Source organism: Mustelus asterias, chromosome 21 (assembly GCF_964213995.1).
Source record: "Mustelus asterias chromosome 21, sMusAst1.hap1.1, whole genome shotgun sequence".
NCBI classification, from domain to species: domain Eukaryota; kingdom Metazoa; phylum Chordata; class Chondrichthyes; order Carcharhiniformes; family Triakidae; genus Mustelus; species Mustelus asterias.
Genome location: NC_135821.1, coordinates 78544832 through 78564225, shown reverse-complemented (window position 1 = coordinate 78564225; position 19394 = coordinate 78544832). Strand labels below are relative to the sequence as shown.

General features: G+C 40.0%; 1 protein-coding gene across 2 annotated transcripts; it reads right to left on the bottom strand.

Moving 5' to 3' along the window:
• Positions 1 to 3250: 3250 nt before the first annotated feature.
• On the bottom strand, positions 3251 to 19316 carry srsf10b (serine and arginine rich splicing factor 10b). Of its 2 annotated transcripts, XM_078238303.1 has the most exons (6): positions 19186 to 19316; positions 15407 to 15511; positions 6486 to 6589; positions 5855 to 6026; positions 5707 to 5766; positions 3251 to 5067 (listed from the first exon to the last, which is right to left on the bottom strand). In XM_078238303.1, exons 1-6 carry the CDS (start codon positions 19248 to 19250, stop codon positions 4845 to 4847), a joined length of 729 nt encoding a protein of 242 aa, XP_078094429.1. In that variant the 5' UTR covers positions 19251 to 19316; the 3' UTR covers positions 3251 to 4844. The 2 variants fall into 2 exon arrangements, with proteins under 2 accessions (XP_078094429.1, XP_078094431.1); XM_078238305.1 differs by lacking the exon at positions 5707 to 5766.
• Between the last annotated feature and the right edge of the window lie 78 nt (positions 19317 to 19394).

Genomic DNA, 19394 nt, shown 5'->3' with positions numbered 1-19394 from the left:
TGGTGGGGGTTTTTTTGTCCTGTAATTATGGGGTTATGTCGTAACAAACCTCTGAAGGATGTGGGTGTGTAATAACATTGCTTGTGTATGCCGGATCAATTCAGAGTAACCTTGCTCTCACTCCTTTTATTGGTTTTAATTTCACTTTCAATTAGGGGGAAACACTGATGTAAGAATTAACACCACTAGCAGCTGAGAATTGCTTGCAGTTAGCTGCACTCCTAAAATCATAAGTACACGGAGCAATACTATTTTCTCATTATCCTTCTTGCCATAGTTAATACAATTTAAGGAACAAGTAAATAGTCCAATAAATTTAGCATTTTATTTTAGACTAGAACAGCTTGAATGCGGTGACGTTACCAAATGGCCTTTAATTGAAATTAATTTACCACAGTGAGATATGGGAAAGCAGGCAACTTGTTGTCAAATGTTTTAAGGGAAATCACACGATAACAATATGGAACTCTAGCTCCATAGCTGGAGCTCTGGCTGGTTCAGAGCAGCACTTCCATCCCTCATGAATTAACTGGATTACTCCTAGCATACTCAATACTATATGAAATTGGACATTTTTCATTTGGTAGTACAGAATTTTATTGCTGGAACATGATTTATGATGGTTGGAATGAGAGATTTGAGTATTCACAATGGATCACTGGAGTGGATCTCTCCTCCCCCACTTTAGTAATGAAGACTGCAAAGGCCTTGGAAACACTGGTACCAGTAGGAGTTGAGACTTGAGCAGAATGCTTGACCCAACCATAGAACCAGAATCCCTACACTGCAGAAAGAGGCCATTTGGGCCATTGAGTCTGCTCCAATTCAGAGCATCCCACCAACACCCTCACTGCAACTCTGCACATTTACTATGGCTAATCTGTACCGGCTGGTCCCTTTGACCCCTCCCCCTGGCTTTGTCGCCGATATCCAGAGAACCCTCCTGCGGTTCTTCTGGGGCAATCGACTGCACTGGGTCCCTGCTGCGGTTCTGCATCTCCCGCTTGAGGAGGGCGGACAAGGTCTGGTGTGCCTTCGCACTCAGATAGCGACCTTCCGCCTCCAGGCCCTGCAGAGGTACCTTTACGTTGAGCCCCCTCCACAGTGGTGTGCCATGGCGACGTATTTCTTCCGCCACTGGCACGGCCTCAATTATGACGTGCAGCTCCTGCATATCGAACTGGGGCGTGCTTCGACCGCCCTGCAGGAGTTGCCCGTCTTTTACCAGGACCTCCTCACTGGAACAAAGTCGCCTTGCGACGCAGCTCTCCCCCGTCAGGAGTAGCGGCCCTCGTGCGAGAGCCGCTGCTCAGGAATCCGCTCCTCCAGCCGTATGACTTCAGGTGGCTGGCGGAGAGGAGGGCTGTGGACGCCGGGGTGACCAGAATCAGGGACGTCCTCGACCTTAGGACGGTTGTGCTCGGCCCTGAAACTGCACGCAAACTCGAGACGGCGCTGGCGTGCGGTGGGATCCCGCCCGAGCGTTCCCCTGTTCAGGTGGAATTCCACATTGGCCCAAAGCCTCAGCCCCCCTCCCCTGGGTGAGGTGCCCCACAGCCTGAGCCGCCTCGCGGAAATACCCTCCGTGCCTTTTTCTACCGCGTGGAGGCGTTTCCTGTGCGGGCTGCTGCTGCACACCTTCCACTACCGCCTCCTCGCCTGTCGCCCGGATACACCTTGGCGGGCCTTGTTGCCGCCGGGCGGTGGAGGTCCCCGCTGGAGGTCCCTCTACGGAGGGATCTCCCCCAATTACATCGGGGACCTGGGGTGGAGGGCGATGCATGCAGCAGTTCCGCACAACCGTAGGATTCACTGGTTCACGGGCTCCGAAGACTGCCCTTTCTGCAGCCTTGTGGAGTCCGTGGACCATGTCTATGTTGTGTGTCTTAGGCTGCACTCCCTTTATGTTTCCCTAAAGAACCTTTTGTTGATGTTTTGTCTGCACTTCAGTCCCACGCTCCTGATCTACGGACACCCGGTGCGGAGAGGGGTCAGGATGGTGACCTCGTGAACCTGCTCCTGGGCCTGGCGAAACGCGCCATTTACCGGTCCAGGCAGCGGGCGATCGAGGGGGCCGTCCATCCTGACTGTCTTCCCCTCTACCGCGGCTACGTTTGCGGCCAGGTGTCCCTGGAGAGGGAACATGCAGTGTCCACGGGCACGGTTGACGCTTTCCGCGCCCGCTGGGCACCGCAGGGGTTGGGGTGCATTATTGACCCTAATAATCACATTTTAATTTGATGTTTTTAAGTTTCCTTTGTACTTTGATTTCTGTTCGGGCTGTTCCCCCTCCTTTTTGGGGAGCTGCCCCTTTTACTTTGTCCTGATTTAATCTGAGTTTGTTTATTTTGTTTGACCTAAAAAGAGGGCACCAGCTCTCCAAATGATCATGACTCTGCACATTGTCCCTATTCAAATAACCATCTGATGCCCTCTTGAACACCTTGATTGAACCTGCTTCCACCACACAGAGGCAGTGCATTCCAGACCCAATCACTTGCGTGAAAAATTCTCAACACATTTCCCTTCTTCTGAAAATCAGTGTGTATGCCCCCTCATTTGTGATGATTCTACAAGCGGGAACAGTTTCTCCCTATTTACTGTCCAGCCCCCTCATGATTTTAAACAACTTGATCAAATTTCAGCCTTCTCTCCAACAACTTTGGGAGAGAAAATCTAGTTAAGAAAAATAACTAGTGCATTGATGAGTTCAGTTCTGAGCACTGTACAAAACAATGCACATTACTGTCTCTGAAACACAGCAAGTCTTCAAATAGCCTCAACTGTAATACTTAAATCCACTTAACATGGGAGAAAACCTGCACTGTGACGTTAGATTAGTGTCCAATTTAGGCTGCCACACCTTAGGACAGACACAAAAGCAGTCTTCAAAAAGAAATTGGATAAATGAAGGGGAAATAATGCAGAGATACAGAGAAAATCAGGCATGTGGGACTAACATGAAATTCAATGCCCACCTTTTGAATTCTAATTATGACAATTGGTGGTGGAGGCAAACTCAATAGTGTCTTTTAAGAGACTCCTGGATGAGTATATGGGACTTAATAGGATGGAGGGTTATAGGTAGGCCTAAAAGGTAGGGATATGTTCGGCACAACTTGTGGGGCCGAAGGGCCTGTTTTGTGCTGTAGTTTTTCTATGTTTGTAATTCAGTTTACAATATGGTGTCACTTCATAGAGTTCTCTCAGAAGTACAAGATTCTTTTAAGAAAACAAATCTTTCAGATGCTTCATTATACAGCACAGATTTATTTACAAGTATGAAGTTACAGTCAGCTATCATGAACAAAAAGGATGAACACAAACATCCACATCTGACTCAAAAACCTAAATGAAATATAGTTTGCTTTAATTGATAACTTGTGCTAAGTATGTAAGAGGGTTTATTTGCACCGCATACCTTAAACTGAATTCTAGGAAGTTATGAAAAGCGTACCCTGTATTTGTCATCTTCTCAAGCTTTCAGAGCAAGTATAGAATCTTGTCACCACTTTGAGTCACAGCAAGAAACAAACTGGACTTTAAAACCAAGATACACTGAACCTAAACAAGAATTGTCACATAACCCTGATGTGATCCAAACACAGTTGATTAAGTCACTTCCATCATATTGCATAACACTTATTCCTTTCCCAGTTCTGCTTATTCAAATCACAAGGTGAATGGCTAAATGTGACCTCACTAGCCCCCCCCCTCACCTCAATGTTCTTAATCTTCTGAATATATTATTTGGTGCCGTACAGAGCAACAAAGACTAGAATGGTCAATACTTGATTTCAAATGCCACATTTTTCTAATCATGCAAAGACCTAGACAACTTAGCATTTTAAAGCTTAAACTGAAAACATTTCTACTGTAGGTGAACTTTTACAAACAGCTTTTATTAAAAAGACTTGGTATAAAAATCCCTTTTTCTTTTTACAAGCTTCTACAAGAAAGAAAAAAGTTTGATCACAATACCGTTGCTGTTTTGGAAAAAAAATCCAATTCCTCCATCAGATATCAGTTCCTGCATTTGTCTTACAATAAGATTGCAGATAGTTATCTAATGGCGTTGGCAAATTATACCTTTACAGCCAAGAATGAAAAGAAATATTCATGCAAAATACACAAATGAATACTACAGGAAGCATGCCAGACTACTGCATTGCATAAGCACACACATAAACAAAACATAAGGTTGTGGGCAACATATTGCCAATACTTTGATTGTGCTTAAGGTGATCAGTTGAGTAAAATAAGGAGAATTTCTGTAAATTGATTCCCCAAGCAGTGTGTTTTAGGCAATTATTTGAATGATGTAAAACCTCACACTGAAGTTATGTTAATACAGCACTGCATTGATGACATGTCCTTTGTTAACAGTAACCGTTACAAATTTTGAATTCACACAGTTTTGATTTGTACCAGCAGCTTTATTAATCCATCAGAATATCAAACTGGGAAAACAATTTAGTATAGTTTTGGACAATCAGTATAGAGGGCACTGCTTTATAAAAAAATTACTAACAGTAACATAGTCATGGATCAAATATACTTTTCTGAATTTGCCTAAAAACAATAGTGAACAAGTTGACTTTCAATGAACCAATGAGTAACATTAATGTTAATGGCACTTTGAACCTTATTAACTGGTCAGTTGTAGTTACTGCATCATTCCGTTTAAAATCATGGTAGAAATCTTTCAAGCACCATCAACAAATTAGTCTTGCACACTAAGTTTTCCTGTAGTCATAAAACAGTACCCACCTTCTCTTAACTACAAGACCCCAAAAAACAAAAAAGCACAAATGGAAGCTGCAAGTTGATGACCATCCATTGCTTCAGTCCTCATGGTGACTATCAGATTTGTGGCCACTCAGTGACCTGGATTTCGATCTAGACCTGGATCTTGAATGGCTGCATGACCTTGATTGCGACCGTGTCTTAGAATCCTTTCTGGATGCCGATTTTGATCTTGAAACGGACTTTGATCTGGATTGGGACCTGGATCTAGATCGGGACCTGGATCTAGATCTGGAATAAGAACGATGGCGACGCCTGTGCCTAGAAATAATTGAGCAGTTTGTTACACTTACTGTAAGATTCCATTTAAGTAAAACAGATCAAGTTACCAGCAAATACACAGCTCTCTCTTTCATTCTGCTTTTCTGCTGCATCCTACATCGCTCTACCTCTACACTAGCAAAACTCTGTACTTCTTGGCAATTAGAAACCAAACAGAAAGAGAAAGAAAAATAAATGGGATGAGAGGAGAAACAGTAAAAAGTAGAAAACATAAGGGTACTGGGGCAGAGAATGTGCAGAGGGCAGTTTGTGTACGAGAGGCACACAAACAAGAATGAGAGGAGAACAAAGAACGCAAGGGGGAATGCTTTTGGTTAAAGATTGCAAACACTGTTCATAGGCATTTATTAACTGTAGCTGCATTGGATAAGGAAACAATCAGAAACTCTAGCTTCACTGCACACTAAAAATTCACACTATTTCCTCTTGGATAGTATATTCTACAGAAGACAGGTAAAGAGCCAAGCCTATCCATTTTTCCTCCAATGCAAGGCACTGTAATTTGAACGAGCTTGTGGCACTAATTTTTTTAAAAATAAAATCAACTTTATACTTCTAAAAAAAAAAGCCCACAACACATCCTTTAGTTTTAGGCCAATGCAGTCTACGTGACCCTACCTGTCATTGAAAGAGTTACTACGGCTGCGTCTACGCTTTCCACTTGATCTGCTCCGTGAACTGCACACAAAAAAACTGAATAAAGATCTGAGAAATATATTACGCTGAATTTAGGACAAAACACAATGGGTGTGCTATAATCACATACTTTTTAGGGCTGTCAGACCTCCTGTGACTTCGATCATATGAACGACTTCGAGATCGCCTCCTGTCATAACTTCGACTCCTGGACCTCCTCCGCCTATCATAGTCATCATAACGGTCATATCGTGGTGAACTTCGCGATGATCTTCGTTCCTTTGATTTCATCTGACCAGGTGCTGTAGTTAGAAAGACAAAATTATCTCAATTTTAGAGCAGCAATCACTTGTTGAATACACCTTCCCTTTCCCTACACCTGACTTCCAAATGTAAGTTTCCCATGAAGCAAATGTAAGTTTCCCATGAAGCAAATGGGAATACTTTAGCAGCTTCAAAGTCAGCATGGGCAATTAGTATTTGTTACTCTACATGACCCACAACAATGGCCTAACATATACCAGGATACATCTTTCCCCAATGTGGAGACTTTCATTCCAAAAAACTGCACACAGATTTGCTTAGCTATAAACACATGACTGAAATCTTGTCAATATGCCTATGATAAATAGCAGCGTGCCTGGATTCAACAGATACAAGGACACTTGCTGGTTTCTTTCATTGTTATGAACATTAAATGCAACCAATATGAAAAATAACATTCTTATGTGTAAAATTTAATTTAGATTTATTACACTTACTTTTACGATCACCTTGGGCAAACTGGATCTCAATTTGACGGCCACACACCCATTTCCGGTCAAGGTTGTGGAGTGCATCTTCTGCATCACGAACATCTTCAAACATGCTAAGCTGTTAAGGGGGCTTTTCACTTTCACAGGTTTCGAACAAATCCTACAATCTTCAATACACATTTTCAACCACAACATTGTTTTGCCAAAACTTAGAAAATTTGTTTTTGCACTATATTTAAAATATAAGATTCCAAAACTACATTACCCGATATAGATTCTTACAGAAAAATCTATAAGTTTAATATTACCAAAATATGTCATAATTAAGGGTAATCCACCAAATTTTCTAAGTGAATTAGATCTACAAGAAAATGCAGAACAGCAATAAAGACAATAATATTATTAGGTTGTAACTACCCCATCACCACATGAAATTAGATCAATAAAGCTTTTTCTGATCTTTTTAAAGTACATTCTCATTCATTAATAAAATCAGATTTAGCAAAATGCTGCAAACAATTCAGTATTAACTTGTAAATAAATATAAATCATGTCACACTGCTGGTCAAAAACATCAAAATAACATTTAAGTGTTTCACTCCAGTAGGATGTATTCTTCCTTGGAGAGGAAAACTGTAATGATGTGTCACAATAGTAATCACACTGGAAAAGGACAGAAAAAAGGCCTGCTTGTTGGGCAAGTGCCTTCCCACAGCTCACAGGCATTTGTAATGACTGTCAAGCTTTGCTTTAATTCACTAAAATAAGACACCATCTATTAGTGGCTGCAACTGTAATTCTGCAGCACCTAACTGATTTAGGAGAGGCTATGTAACTTCTAAGAAATGGAATATGAAAGCAATTTAAATCAAAGAAAAATTCAAATATGGGACTTTTTAAAAAGGAGGATCCACTGATCTTTAGAGAAGTGACAATGGCAGAAACTAAGTGAAATCAAATGTCAAGAGCATTCTAAAGCCTTAAAAAAGTCTTATGTCCTCTATTTCACACTTGTCATAGTCTCCCTGTTCGAGTCAACACAGCTGGAAACAAAAAAGGTCCGGAAAATGCTCCAAACAAAACTAATTTTTGAAAAGAACATAAAGGAATGAATTTATCTGCAGCACTAAGATTTACCAGTTAAACGTTTCAATAAAGAACTGTATTACACAAGGATCATTTAAGTTTGTAAAAATCACAATTAAAAACATAATATTTAAGAGCGAATGAATTGTTTTCACTATGGTAGGATACAACATCAGGACTTTGCTGGTTACCTTAAATTTGGCTGTAAACTTGACCTTGCACCGTCAGCTTGACCTTTAACTCTTTAAGTGCTTGCCAGAAGGACTTGACATGAGGCGCTGGCCCAAATAAGACACTTGGCTTTGACTTTGACAAAACAACCTTTTTTCCAATTGCAGACAAATCGAAGCCTTGACTTTTTCCCTCTTCAAGCTTTAATCTTTTTCACCCTCCCTCTCTTTTCTTCAAGCCTGATCCTTAAGAGGTCTTTGGCTTGTCTGCTTGTCTTATGCTTGGATTCTATCTAAAAGGCTCTTTCATACTTTCTTTGTGGGTTCGCCAGTTACAGCGGATTGCTTTAAATTTTCTGAGGCAACAACAACAAAAAAGTTATGTCAGGGGATGGGTATAAAAAGACAAACATGCAGGGTTTGAAATCACTTTTTTGACTACCACCAAAATTAGCCAAAAAAGACACCAGCAAGTACTTTTTTTTTTTACAAACAGCTAAAAGTTGTCACATTTTCTATGAATTAGATGAACTTCTGATTAGAAATACATACCTTACAGCATAATATAAAGAGGGGAAAAAATGTTAGACAAGCAACAATGGGGTGCACTACATAAATTCAGAACCAGCAAATCCCTGCAGCACCAACTCATCAAGCAGCACATTAGTTACACAAACTGGAGCAGTATGATTGTTTCTGCATTATAAGCATAATAGCCACTAGTTTATTCAGTAAGTTTCCTAGTCCTGCCAAAACATTTATATTAACAGGAACATTACACCAACTTTAAAATAAAGTTTTAGTCACAGGTAGGCTTACATTAACACTGCAATGAAGTTACTGTGAAAATCCCCTAGTCACCACACTACCGGGGCCTGTTTGGGTACACTGAGGCAGAATTTAGCATGGCCAATGCACCTAACCAGCACGTCTTTCGGACTGTGGGAGGAAACCCATGCAGACACAGGGAGAACGTGCAGACTCCACAGACAGTGACCCAAGCCGGGAATCGAACCCAGGTCCCTGGCGCTGTGATGTAGCAGTGCTAACCACTGTGCTGCTATGCCGCCCTTTATTGCTTTAATCTTTAATTTTAATATCTAGGTTATTCCAAATGAGCACCAAAATACTTACCACACAACATTCTGTTATGCAACAATCCTCAAGTTACTTTCTCCATTTTTATTTTTAAAAAAGTTTTCTTACAAAAGTGCATTTTAATGCTCAGTCTGGTTTTCTCAGTTCAATGCGCAGTATATAAAATAATAAAAACCCATTAAAGATTGATGATCTCATGGTAACTGACCTGAAATTTTGTAGTATTTGGGACCTACGGTTTCTCAAAATTGCATAGCTATCATAGCCTTCCTTGGACAAATGTTATGGTCTCTTGAATGAAATTGTTAAACTAAAAAAACTTAAGTAAATTATGTACAATTTCATAGAATGCAGAAGCTTCATTTGAAAGTTTCAGCTCATAGTAATTAAGCGTGCAGATGCAATTATTGACTTAAATGTGTGGAATGCGGAGGATTAACACCCCAATTTAAACCACACCAGTAAGAAATTTAAGATTTGTCATGTGCAAATTTCTTCTAGAATATAATGCAAGGCTAAATCAACACCTGTTTCACAATATAATCTACTGTCATTCCTTGATATAAAATTATCCAATGATTTGAATGTAAATAAAACAAAGCGGGAATTGAATTGAAACTAATTGATCTGAATATACTGCACACAACAAACATCTACAGGCATGGAAGTATGATCAGGCAAGTTAAAAAGAGCACGCCAATTTTTAAATTTAAAATCTTACTCAAGTTTTGATTCTGTTTAAAGTCAAAATTAATTGTTTATACAACACTGATCCTATACGTTTGCATTAAAGGTATCTGAATCTCTGGAGAAAATAAAGTACTCTATCTTGATCTGTACATTGTCAATTTATCCTCAAAAGGACTTGCCAAGAGATGAAATTCTCACAATTCAAAAAAGTCACTGGTCAGTTGGAAGATTTATCGTTAGTCCAAAGATTTACTGGGATGGGGGCTCAAAACTCCTTTTGACGCAGAATTCTGTTTTAATTCAAAATGACAACACAAGAGTGTGCCAGTGCATGTAACACTTGTATATAACCCACGGGCAACAACACATTCCTCTGGACAGCAAAGTAGATGTTTCAGTCAGGCAATGCAAACAGGCTGCAATAATTGACTTCAGACCTTTAGTACAGTTCAATGCAGCCTTTGACTGTCCACAACTAACTTCATAAACTTTCTTCCAAATGCTTGAAGTGACTGCAAAAAATCTTCTCAAGGTACATAAGGAAATAAAACTATTGCAGGCCATTCCTCAAGATTTTGTGACTTGAATTTTGGATATATGACTGCTCAAAGGGAATTGCTTATTTTTCAAAGAAAAGCTGTCCTTTAAGTTTAAAGTAGCAAAGCTACAGGCCCTTCCCAAAATGCCAGCTGTAGAAAGACCTTGTGCCCAGCAAGATATTGCGGTACAACTATAACACTGGTATCTACCAGATGTAGAATATCACCCAGGTATATTCTGCCCACAAAAGGCAGAACTAGTTCAAGCCTGCTAGCTAGCATCCAATCATCCCAAGCCTGTCATATGAACAGTCTTCAACAGCGCTATCAAGGGGAAATGGCTCAATGATCTTCTCTTCATCAACTCAGTTTGGGTTTCACTAAACTGTCCAGCTCCAGAACTGTTTACAGCCCTTGTCGAAACAAGGACATGAGCTGAATTCTGTTTAAGTCAACTGGATCGGGGGAAATTGTTCAGAAGCTGTCATATCTGACACAAAGATAGGTAGTAACTCAACTACATATCATTGCTGCAAGGTTAAACTATCTTGAGCTTTTACATCAATGTTCCTTCCTTAAGGAGCTCTTTACTGATTATTGAAATGTTCAACTCAGTTTGTAATTCCTCAGATGAAGCAGTAAAAGCCTGAATGCAGCAAGGACTGGAGAACAGCCAGGTTTGGTAAGTGGCATGAACATTAGCGCCACGCGAGTGCCAGACAATGACTATCTCCTGCATGATAGGCCCCAATCAACGGCATTAAACTGGCCAGAAACCCATCAACATCCTAGGGGTTACCAAGGACCAGGAGTTCAACTGAGTCAATCTCACAATTTTTATGGTTGTTAGAGGTCCGAGGCTAGGGATTTTGTAGCAAGTAGCTCACTTCCTTCCCAGCATCTACAGGGTACGAGTCAATTGAGTGTGATGCAATACTTCCCACTTGCCTGAACTGGTTGAACTGCAACAGCCAACAAGCTGCTTGACTGGCACCCAACAGACGAGCTTAAACTTTCATTGCTTCCACAACCGGCTGCAGTGTGTACTATATACAGGATGCGCTGCAGAAACTCGCCATGAATTTTATGCCAGTACAAGCAAAGTGCGAGGAAATACTATCTTCATGTCGCACACAATCATGACTGGACATCTATTGTGTTATTGTTACTAGGCCAAATCAGTGGAGCTGCAAATCCAAGTGTTCAGATTTTCACTGGATTTGACCTCAATTTAAAATGTTCAAAGATTCTTCCCATTCTAAAAATTTACATTTTTAGATTTTAGGAGAATGTGCATTACCAAAAGAATCCTCTATTAAAACTAGTTCAGTTAAAAGTCACTAACAGGTTGGATTTGACATATTTATCAATGGAACATTTTGCAATATAACAAACCTTTATACTGGTCCCGTAATGGAAATGCAATTTTCCCACAGGAAGGTTGCTTCCAATATGTATACGTTAGCTTTTACGGAAGACTAGATCCAATCCTATTAATCAATTTGGTGTAGCAAACAGTGCCACCTTCAGGTGGTCATGGTATGTTTAACGTACTAGAAAGTAAGTGCCTTCCATGACTAACTTCACAGCCAGAAAGTAAAGCTGTTTTTAATTCAGAATACACAAACACGCCAATTCCTAGTATTTAAGTTACAAAGTCCTGGTCCCTTTACGACTGACTTATCAAATCCATAAAAACTTATGTCTACAAATCTCAATGAAGGCAGGGACAATGACATATCGCAGGGTTACTCAACAAGGAATCCAAAGGCTAAGACTTATGATGATGTGGAGATGCTGGTGTTGGACAGTAAGAAGCCTCACAACTCCAGGTTAAAGTCCAACAGGTTTATTTGGAAGCACGAGCTTTCGGAGTGTCGCTCACCTGAAGGAGGAGCAACACTCCGAAAGCTCGTACTACCAAATAAACTTGGACTTTAACCTGGTGTTTTGTGACTTCTTACTAAGATTAATAATGCAGAGAGTAGAGTTCAAATCTCACCATGACAGTTGGAGGAATTAAAATCAATAAATTGCTAGTCTTATTAATAATGATCATTTTGCTATGTTGTAATGAAAAATTCATCTGATTCACAAATGCCCTACAGGGGAGGAAATCTGCAATTCCTATTCTGTCTGGCCTACATGCGACTCCAGGCCTACAGCAATGTGGCCGAGTCCTAATTGTCCTCTGAAATGACAGAATACCATTGGATAGTCACCATCACATACTCAAAAGGCAATTGAAATGGCCAATAAATGTTGGCCTTGCCAGTGGTGTTCACATTTCAAAAACAAATAACAAAACAATCCAAACTGAAATGAAAATAAAAAATATTGGCTTGCATTTGCTCTTCTCAAGAGTGGACCAGAGGGAATTGGAGAAATTTACACTGGTGTCGATTTAGGGAAGCAAAAGGCTCATGCATCTGAATCTGTATCATCCAACACATTTCTAATGTGAATCCAAATGACTTTAAAAAAAAATCAGCTGTGGTTCAGTTGGTAGCTCTGCTAGAGTCAGAGGATTGTGGGTCAAGGTCCACACAGGACTGGAGCACAACAATCTAGGCTGACACTTCAGTGCAGCACTGAGGGAGTACTGCACTGTCAGAGGTGCCATCCTTCAGATGAAATGTTAAATCAAGACCCCTTCAGATGAATGTAAAAGATACCAATGCACTATTTTGAAGAGGAGCTGGGTTCTCCCTGGTGTCGTGACCAATATCTATCCCTCAATCAACATCACAAAACTGATTCTAGTCATTGTCACATTGCTGTTGGCAGGAGTTTGCTTTGCACAAATTGGCTGTGTTTCCTACATGACAAGTGACTATAGTTCAAAAGCATTTCACGGACTATGAAGTGCTTTGGGACATTTGGTGGGCACAAAAGCAGCTATACTGCAAAGGAAGTCTTCCTTTACTTATAATAACAGGATTTCTACTAAGCAACTTTCATGCTGACAAAATGTGTAAATTCCAGGTGTTTCAGAGTTTTTCTATTACTGCCTATATGAAATGTAGCACTACTGCATTTAATGCAGGATTTTAAGCATTTAGTATGCTCACTACTGCTACAATATCACGAATTTTAAATGCCTAAATTAAATTTAAATCACACAGATTCAGACTATTATTTTTACTTTTAAAGGCACAAAGCCATCATTCACTTGAGACTTTAACCAAGCAGCCAAAATATTTAAAATTTGTATGGTCACCACTTATTACACAGCCTCTCATTTGTGCATTGGAACACTTTTGGAAACTAGGTTAAAATGATAGTACAAGCTAAGCAGGATGCCTTATTTATCTTTAGAGGAAAAACTACATTAACTATTACTTTCTATGTTCTTACATAACAATTAAAAATCAAACCTTTTAAATATGATGTGTAAAGTTGCATAAGAAATTGGAACTGTTGGATTTAAGATGCAAAATGCTGCAATATGCATATTTCCCTATGTTGTAATAAAATGCAGTGGCACGGGAATATCAAATTCTTGTTTGTAAACTTGTTCGATTTGTAATTAAGTTTTGGCTGTTCAGGATCTGGCAAGTGGGGCATGAAACAATTTCCACTCGTCAGTGTACAGCATCTAATCTCTAAGCAGTGTATTATATTACATTGCTACAAGTGTGCGCTAACCAACTAGGTCATCTTTATGCCAGTATTCACATGCTAATAGCCCTGAGTAACAGCTCTAATACTGCTTCATACCCCTTTACTGGAATTATTACATTTCAGCATGAACTATAATCTGGCCATTCCCAAAAAGCTTCCAGATTTATCAGAAATTTAATTGTTGTTTGATAGTACAGAACTTGAATATTGCTGAAGAGACAAACCAATTTAAGTCATGTGACTCATCTACGCTTGCAAGAAGCGACATGGATCCACTTGATGAGACCCCTTCTCTGCAAATAAAAGAAACACGTTCAAGCTTTGCAGCTTTCTTGAATAACCCAGGAGCAAGGGAGCCCACAGTTCCCCATTGCTTTCTGCACTGCAACACCTTGGCCAGAGTCAACTTGCCAATTGATCAGCACCTTTTCTTTGGCAGTATAAATTGCAATCATTTGAAATTTGGCATTCTTGATAAATCTGGCATTCTTGATGAGTACAAGATGAAAAGCTTTGGCAACATGTCTTTCTTTTCAATAAATAAAAGCAAATTACTGCAGAAGCTGGAATCTGAAACCAAAAGAGAAAATGCCGGAAAATCTCAGCAGGTCTGGCAGCATCTGTAAGGAGAGAAAAGAGCTGACGTTTCAAGTCGAAATGTCAGCCCTTTTCTCTCCTTACAGATGCTGCCAGGCCTGCTGAGATTTTCCAGCATTTTCTCTTTTGGTGTCTTTCTTTTCAGCAATATTCAAGACATTTAATTACAGTCACCACAGCTAGCATGACGTAGTGCATCTAATTCAAATACAAATTTCCACACATGCAAGACTTCTGTACAGTCCCCAACACTTAAAATGCCCACGTTCAAACAGTTAGTGGATTACATCACACAGAAAGCAAAAACTTTTATTTATTTGCACTGTCAATTTCAAAGTTGCCAGTCACAGCATCTGCAGTACTCTTTAGTTTGGACAGAAAAAGCTGTATTAGGAATTGCTAACACCACAAATTATCTATATTTTTACACTGACTACTGTGAAACTTCATCTCAATAAAACGCTGATCAAATTAAAGCAGGATCTATGATTTACAGGATTGAAATTTAACTGGACTCCTCATTTCTATGAGAGCCAGTCGAGAATCTTTTTTCCCAAGAGAGGGGTTTAGATTCAGGGCAACAACCTATCCTGACTATTTGACCTGTGCAGACATTGGTCAAGGAAGGAGATGACTGGACTGGGAGCAATCCTGGTCTAAACCACTCAACTGTTAAGGCACAGGAGGGAAACTGGTTTAGAGTGGATAGGTTCTCCTGTGTTGCAATATTAATGCTTCAGTGAAATTGACTGACTAGACTATCAATTAGCTCAATTTTAAAAAAGATTTACTCTACAATGAGAGTTTAGTTAAGATCATTGCTCAGCAAAAGAATTAAAATTTGTATAACCATATGATAGCAATGCCATGTTATATTAGTCACTGCAAACAGCGGGCAAATCGTTCATAAAAGCGTGACCACTATGAGCGGTGGAGACTGTATATAGCAACAAACACATGCCCTTGGCATTATCTCTTAAATATGATCCCGGCCCCAAGCAGCAATTTCCAAAAGAACAGAGCTATATTGAACCAGATTGAACTTGACATTCAAATGCATCATACAGTGAAAAGACCTTAATATGTCTGCTTCACTTGTTTAGGAGAACTGAAGAAAGGATATTGTATATATGCAAATCCTCTTGGACGTCGAGTGTAGAAGTCAAGGGGAACGTAAACATCTACTATTGGGCCATAGCGACCAAACTCACGACGTAAATCCTCAGGCCTAAAGTACCATAAAAACGATACAGGTGATTTGAAATATGAATTGCCCACTGTGCATGTGAAGAGTCCAAAACTATCGACATTAAACCATCTGAAAAGGAGATTCTACAACCATCTAAACGATTTGCTTTGGAACATCAAATCAACTTGTAAACTGTCTACAGGATGTCAGGAATAGGATCAATCAAGTTATTGGTTTCCGGGTGAGCAAAATGGCAACACATTCCATTTTAAAAATGGGATTACTTACTAATGCCTCAATGTTAACAGATTTATGGTTCTTCTGGTCTTACCAATTCCCGAATCATTTTAAATATCATTCAAACATTAATTTTCATTTGACTAGTCACCAACTGCTACAAATTTTAAACCAAAAGATTTGGCTTTGTGTGCCTCTGAACTAGCTGCAAAGTCACATCCAATGTAACCTGCGTAACTATCTTGCACCTCTTCTCCAGTATTTTATCAATAGTCAGGGTCTCTCAGTTGACTCTTTCTAGCCACTCGGGTCCTGCTGCCTCTCCTGAAATTTCCAGCCTGTCCACAGTTTATCATTTTGTATCATTGATGTTTGCATCTCATTTTAATATTGAACTCAATTAGATCAGATTAATTGCTATAATCCAAATTAATTTTAAGCATACTAGAATTTTCCCAGCCTCTTCAATCTGTCTCCATCCTCATCCAGATCAATTTTTGATTTTAAAGGAACCTTTAGCACCAGCTCCACCTATTCAAATCAAGTGCTTCCAAATTTGAATGTTTGAATCATTCATTACCACATTTTTAAATATCATTCAAAAAAGAAAATTAAACAATAAAATTAATTTCATTATAGCCTTTAGTCTAATTTAGTTCAATTAGATAAAACAATTTCACTGTATAATTAATGAGAATAAATGAGCTTACCATCTTACTTATCCCTATTTTCCAGGTAGAAAGTTACATGTTTTGTTCAAAGATTAACATTATTAAAAAATTATATATCCCTTTTGTGGTACAAAGTTTTGGAAAAGGATTATCATTTTAAGACAACAGATTCTATTCAGCATTTATCTGATAGGCTGAAGCAGTACTCCCCACTCAAAAGTCAAATTCTCTAGAGATGGGATACAATACTTCAGCATGTTATAAAAACCTTAACTAATAAGAGAATGATAAGGCATTTTTATTTTCTTCAAGAGCAGCATTCAACTTATCGTCTAATTACTGGCTGAAAGTGTTTGTTGAAATATTTTACTGAAAGTGTGCCGTTTCCAAGTTAAATCAAATGTGAGTGTTCCCATAATAATTCAATGGGAAAATGCACCACAGTGCAGAACTGCATCTAAAAAAGGAAAGTTCAACCTTCCATCTGTATTGAGGCACTACATAACAGCTGGGCAACAGCAAGCACACAATTGGCATGCTCCAGGCTAGAGTTTAACTCCAATTATCATGAGCAGCCATCCTAGGCAAATGTTAGCTAAATAAAAGGGCTGTGATGTCCCCAGAGTGCGAAATAATCCACTATTAATCATACCAATATGAAGTCAAAAATTAGCAATAATTAAAATCAAGCTAGCATAAAACCTTATTTGAAAGCATTAACTGAACAGGAAATCACACTACTTGGAGCACAAGGAATATGTGAAAAGCCTAAAACCAAGAGAAAATACTGGAAAATCTCAGCCGATCTGGGGCAGCATCTGTAAGGAGAGAGAAGAGCTGACGCTTCAAGTCCAGATGACCTTTTGTCAAAGCTCATGAAAAGCCTAATCTGTTTGGATTTTTATTTGTGCAATTAAATATCTCAGTGGTACTGCACTACAAATAATATTAACTTGGATGGAACATATAGGATATAGCTACCAACTGATATAAAATAATCCAACCCAGTTAAGAATACTTTTTCCATCTGTTGACCTTTTCTAATACATGGTATACTATTAATGCTTTTACTAAACTCCAAATAATTTTTCTATTTCAAAGATTTATGGATAATTCAGAACCATACCTTCAGATGCAAGGTATTTTGATAATCAAGTTGTGTGGTCATGGTACATGCTTTTCTTTTGGGACAATTATTTGAAGCTAATTCATTACTGCACTTAAAACATTGGCATTACTAAAATCCAATTTTTTTTTGACCACAAGATCTATGTCTCACTAATAGATGAATACATCCTCAACAAGGTGTTAGCAAGTATTTAATTGTTGGAATCTTTTTTAAAAATGCACTTTACCCCTTCTCCCACTGTTGATACTTTGGGCAAATTTACTGAACGTAATTGCATCAAATTTTTAAATAAAATCAATGATCACTAAATTTGGCTCAAATTTACCCCACTAAAACCATACCAATTTCAATTATAACTTTTAAGAACTTCAAAAGTATACAAATGTTACAAAACACCACAAAGCAAGAATTCACAAGGTTTTTAAAACCTTTGAAGCATACAAGGTATATCAACTCATTTTATTTAACAAAATGTTGGGAATCCTTGCATGTATTTTGATGCATAGGTTACAAATGTCTTAATGTAGTGTAAACTCAAATCTAAACCAAATATTTTGACATATCTATCCTATGTAGACCACACAAAACAATATTAAATTCAGAGAGCAACTTGAAATGCATAAGACTGCACTGTATAGAGAATTCTTTCAACTAGCATCCAAACAATTACTTTTCAAAATAGCTCACTAAAATCTATACTGTCATCTACCCCTTGCCTTTGCCACCTCTACACCTGACTGTTCTAACACAGTCCCGGATGGTCTCCGCATGCCCTACGCTCCATAAATTTGAGACCAACCAAAATTCTACTGCCTGAGCCTTAACTCAAAAGTCCCATTGCCTCTGCGCTCATTGTCTCCCACTGTAAAGCAAATCAACTTTAGAAATTCACATCCTTATTTTTAAATCCCTCCATGGTCTCAGCCCTCCCCGACCCCGACCACCTCCAGCTCAACCATGCAAGATCTCTCAACATTCTGGCCTCTTGCCAGATCCCCAATTACCTTTACTCCCCCACTGGCAGCCCTGCTTACAACTGCCCTAGGCCCCAAGATTTGGAATTCCCTCCTAAATCTAAGAGGCCCCTTAAAACGGTCTCTTTGACCAAACTTTGAACCATCTGCCCCAATGTCCTTGTGAGACGCGGTGTCAAATGCTGCTTTATAATACCCGCATGAAAAGGTGCTATAAATACACCTGCTTTTCTTTACAAATATTTATGCCACATTTAAACGTCGACCATTTATTTTCTCCAATGTTCCACTGCTTGTAACCCGGGACAAAGTGAATCTGGAGTGAGGAAGCTTTGAGAAAAGCGCGGGTATAACCTGCCCACGTTACTGGAGTCGACATTATCCCCAGCGTCTAATTAAATAACTCCAGCGTTGACCTAGTTTATTTGATAAAAGTGCGAGAGATCCTGCCTGAGGCGGAGCCGCTCCCCATTCCCGAGCTGCAGGACATTTAGAAAGGTAGTGGATGAGGCAGCCACCGACCTCGCTGCCCCCCCTTGCCTGAGCTCTGGGCCAGGCGAGGCCGGGGACCGCGGCGCGGCCTACACTCGGGGGCCGGAGAAAAGCCGCCCCGCGACAGAGACAGAAAGAGAAAGAAAGCCGCGGCCCCTCGGGCGGGGACTGCTCCCCCGCGAAGCTGGCGCCGCCTTCGCGCGGCCTCACCTGGTGCAATCGCCGACATTCCTGACGAACAGGGAGCTGTTGGGCGGGCGTGCGTACCGAGACATGGCGGCAACTGCACCGAGAGAAAGAGGCGGGCAACGGAGCCGGGCAGCGAGTGCGCACGCGCGCCCTCCGGCCCCGCCCATAGAATCCACTAGAAGCCGCGTCACAATGGCGCGCTGGCCAATCGCAGCGCAGCGCCGCGCCCG

Bases quoted from the DNA above. Each gene is read 5' to 3' on its own strand.
- srsf10b (XM_078238303.1), bottom strand. From the start codon at position 19,250: ATGTCTCGGTACGCACGCCCGCCCAACAGCTCCCTGTTCGTCAGGAAT. The intron at 5,767-5,854 runs GTATGTGATTAT...TTTTGTGTGCAG, and splicing joins AGGTCTGACAGCCCTAAAAA to TTCACGGAGCAGATCAAGTG. The intron at 5,068-5,706 runs GTAGGGTCACGT...AATTATTTCTAG, and splicing joins AGTAACTCTTTCAATGACAG to GCACAGGCGTCGCCATCGTT.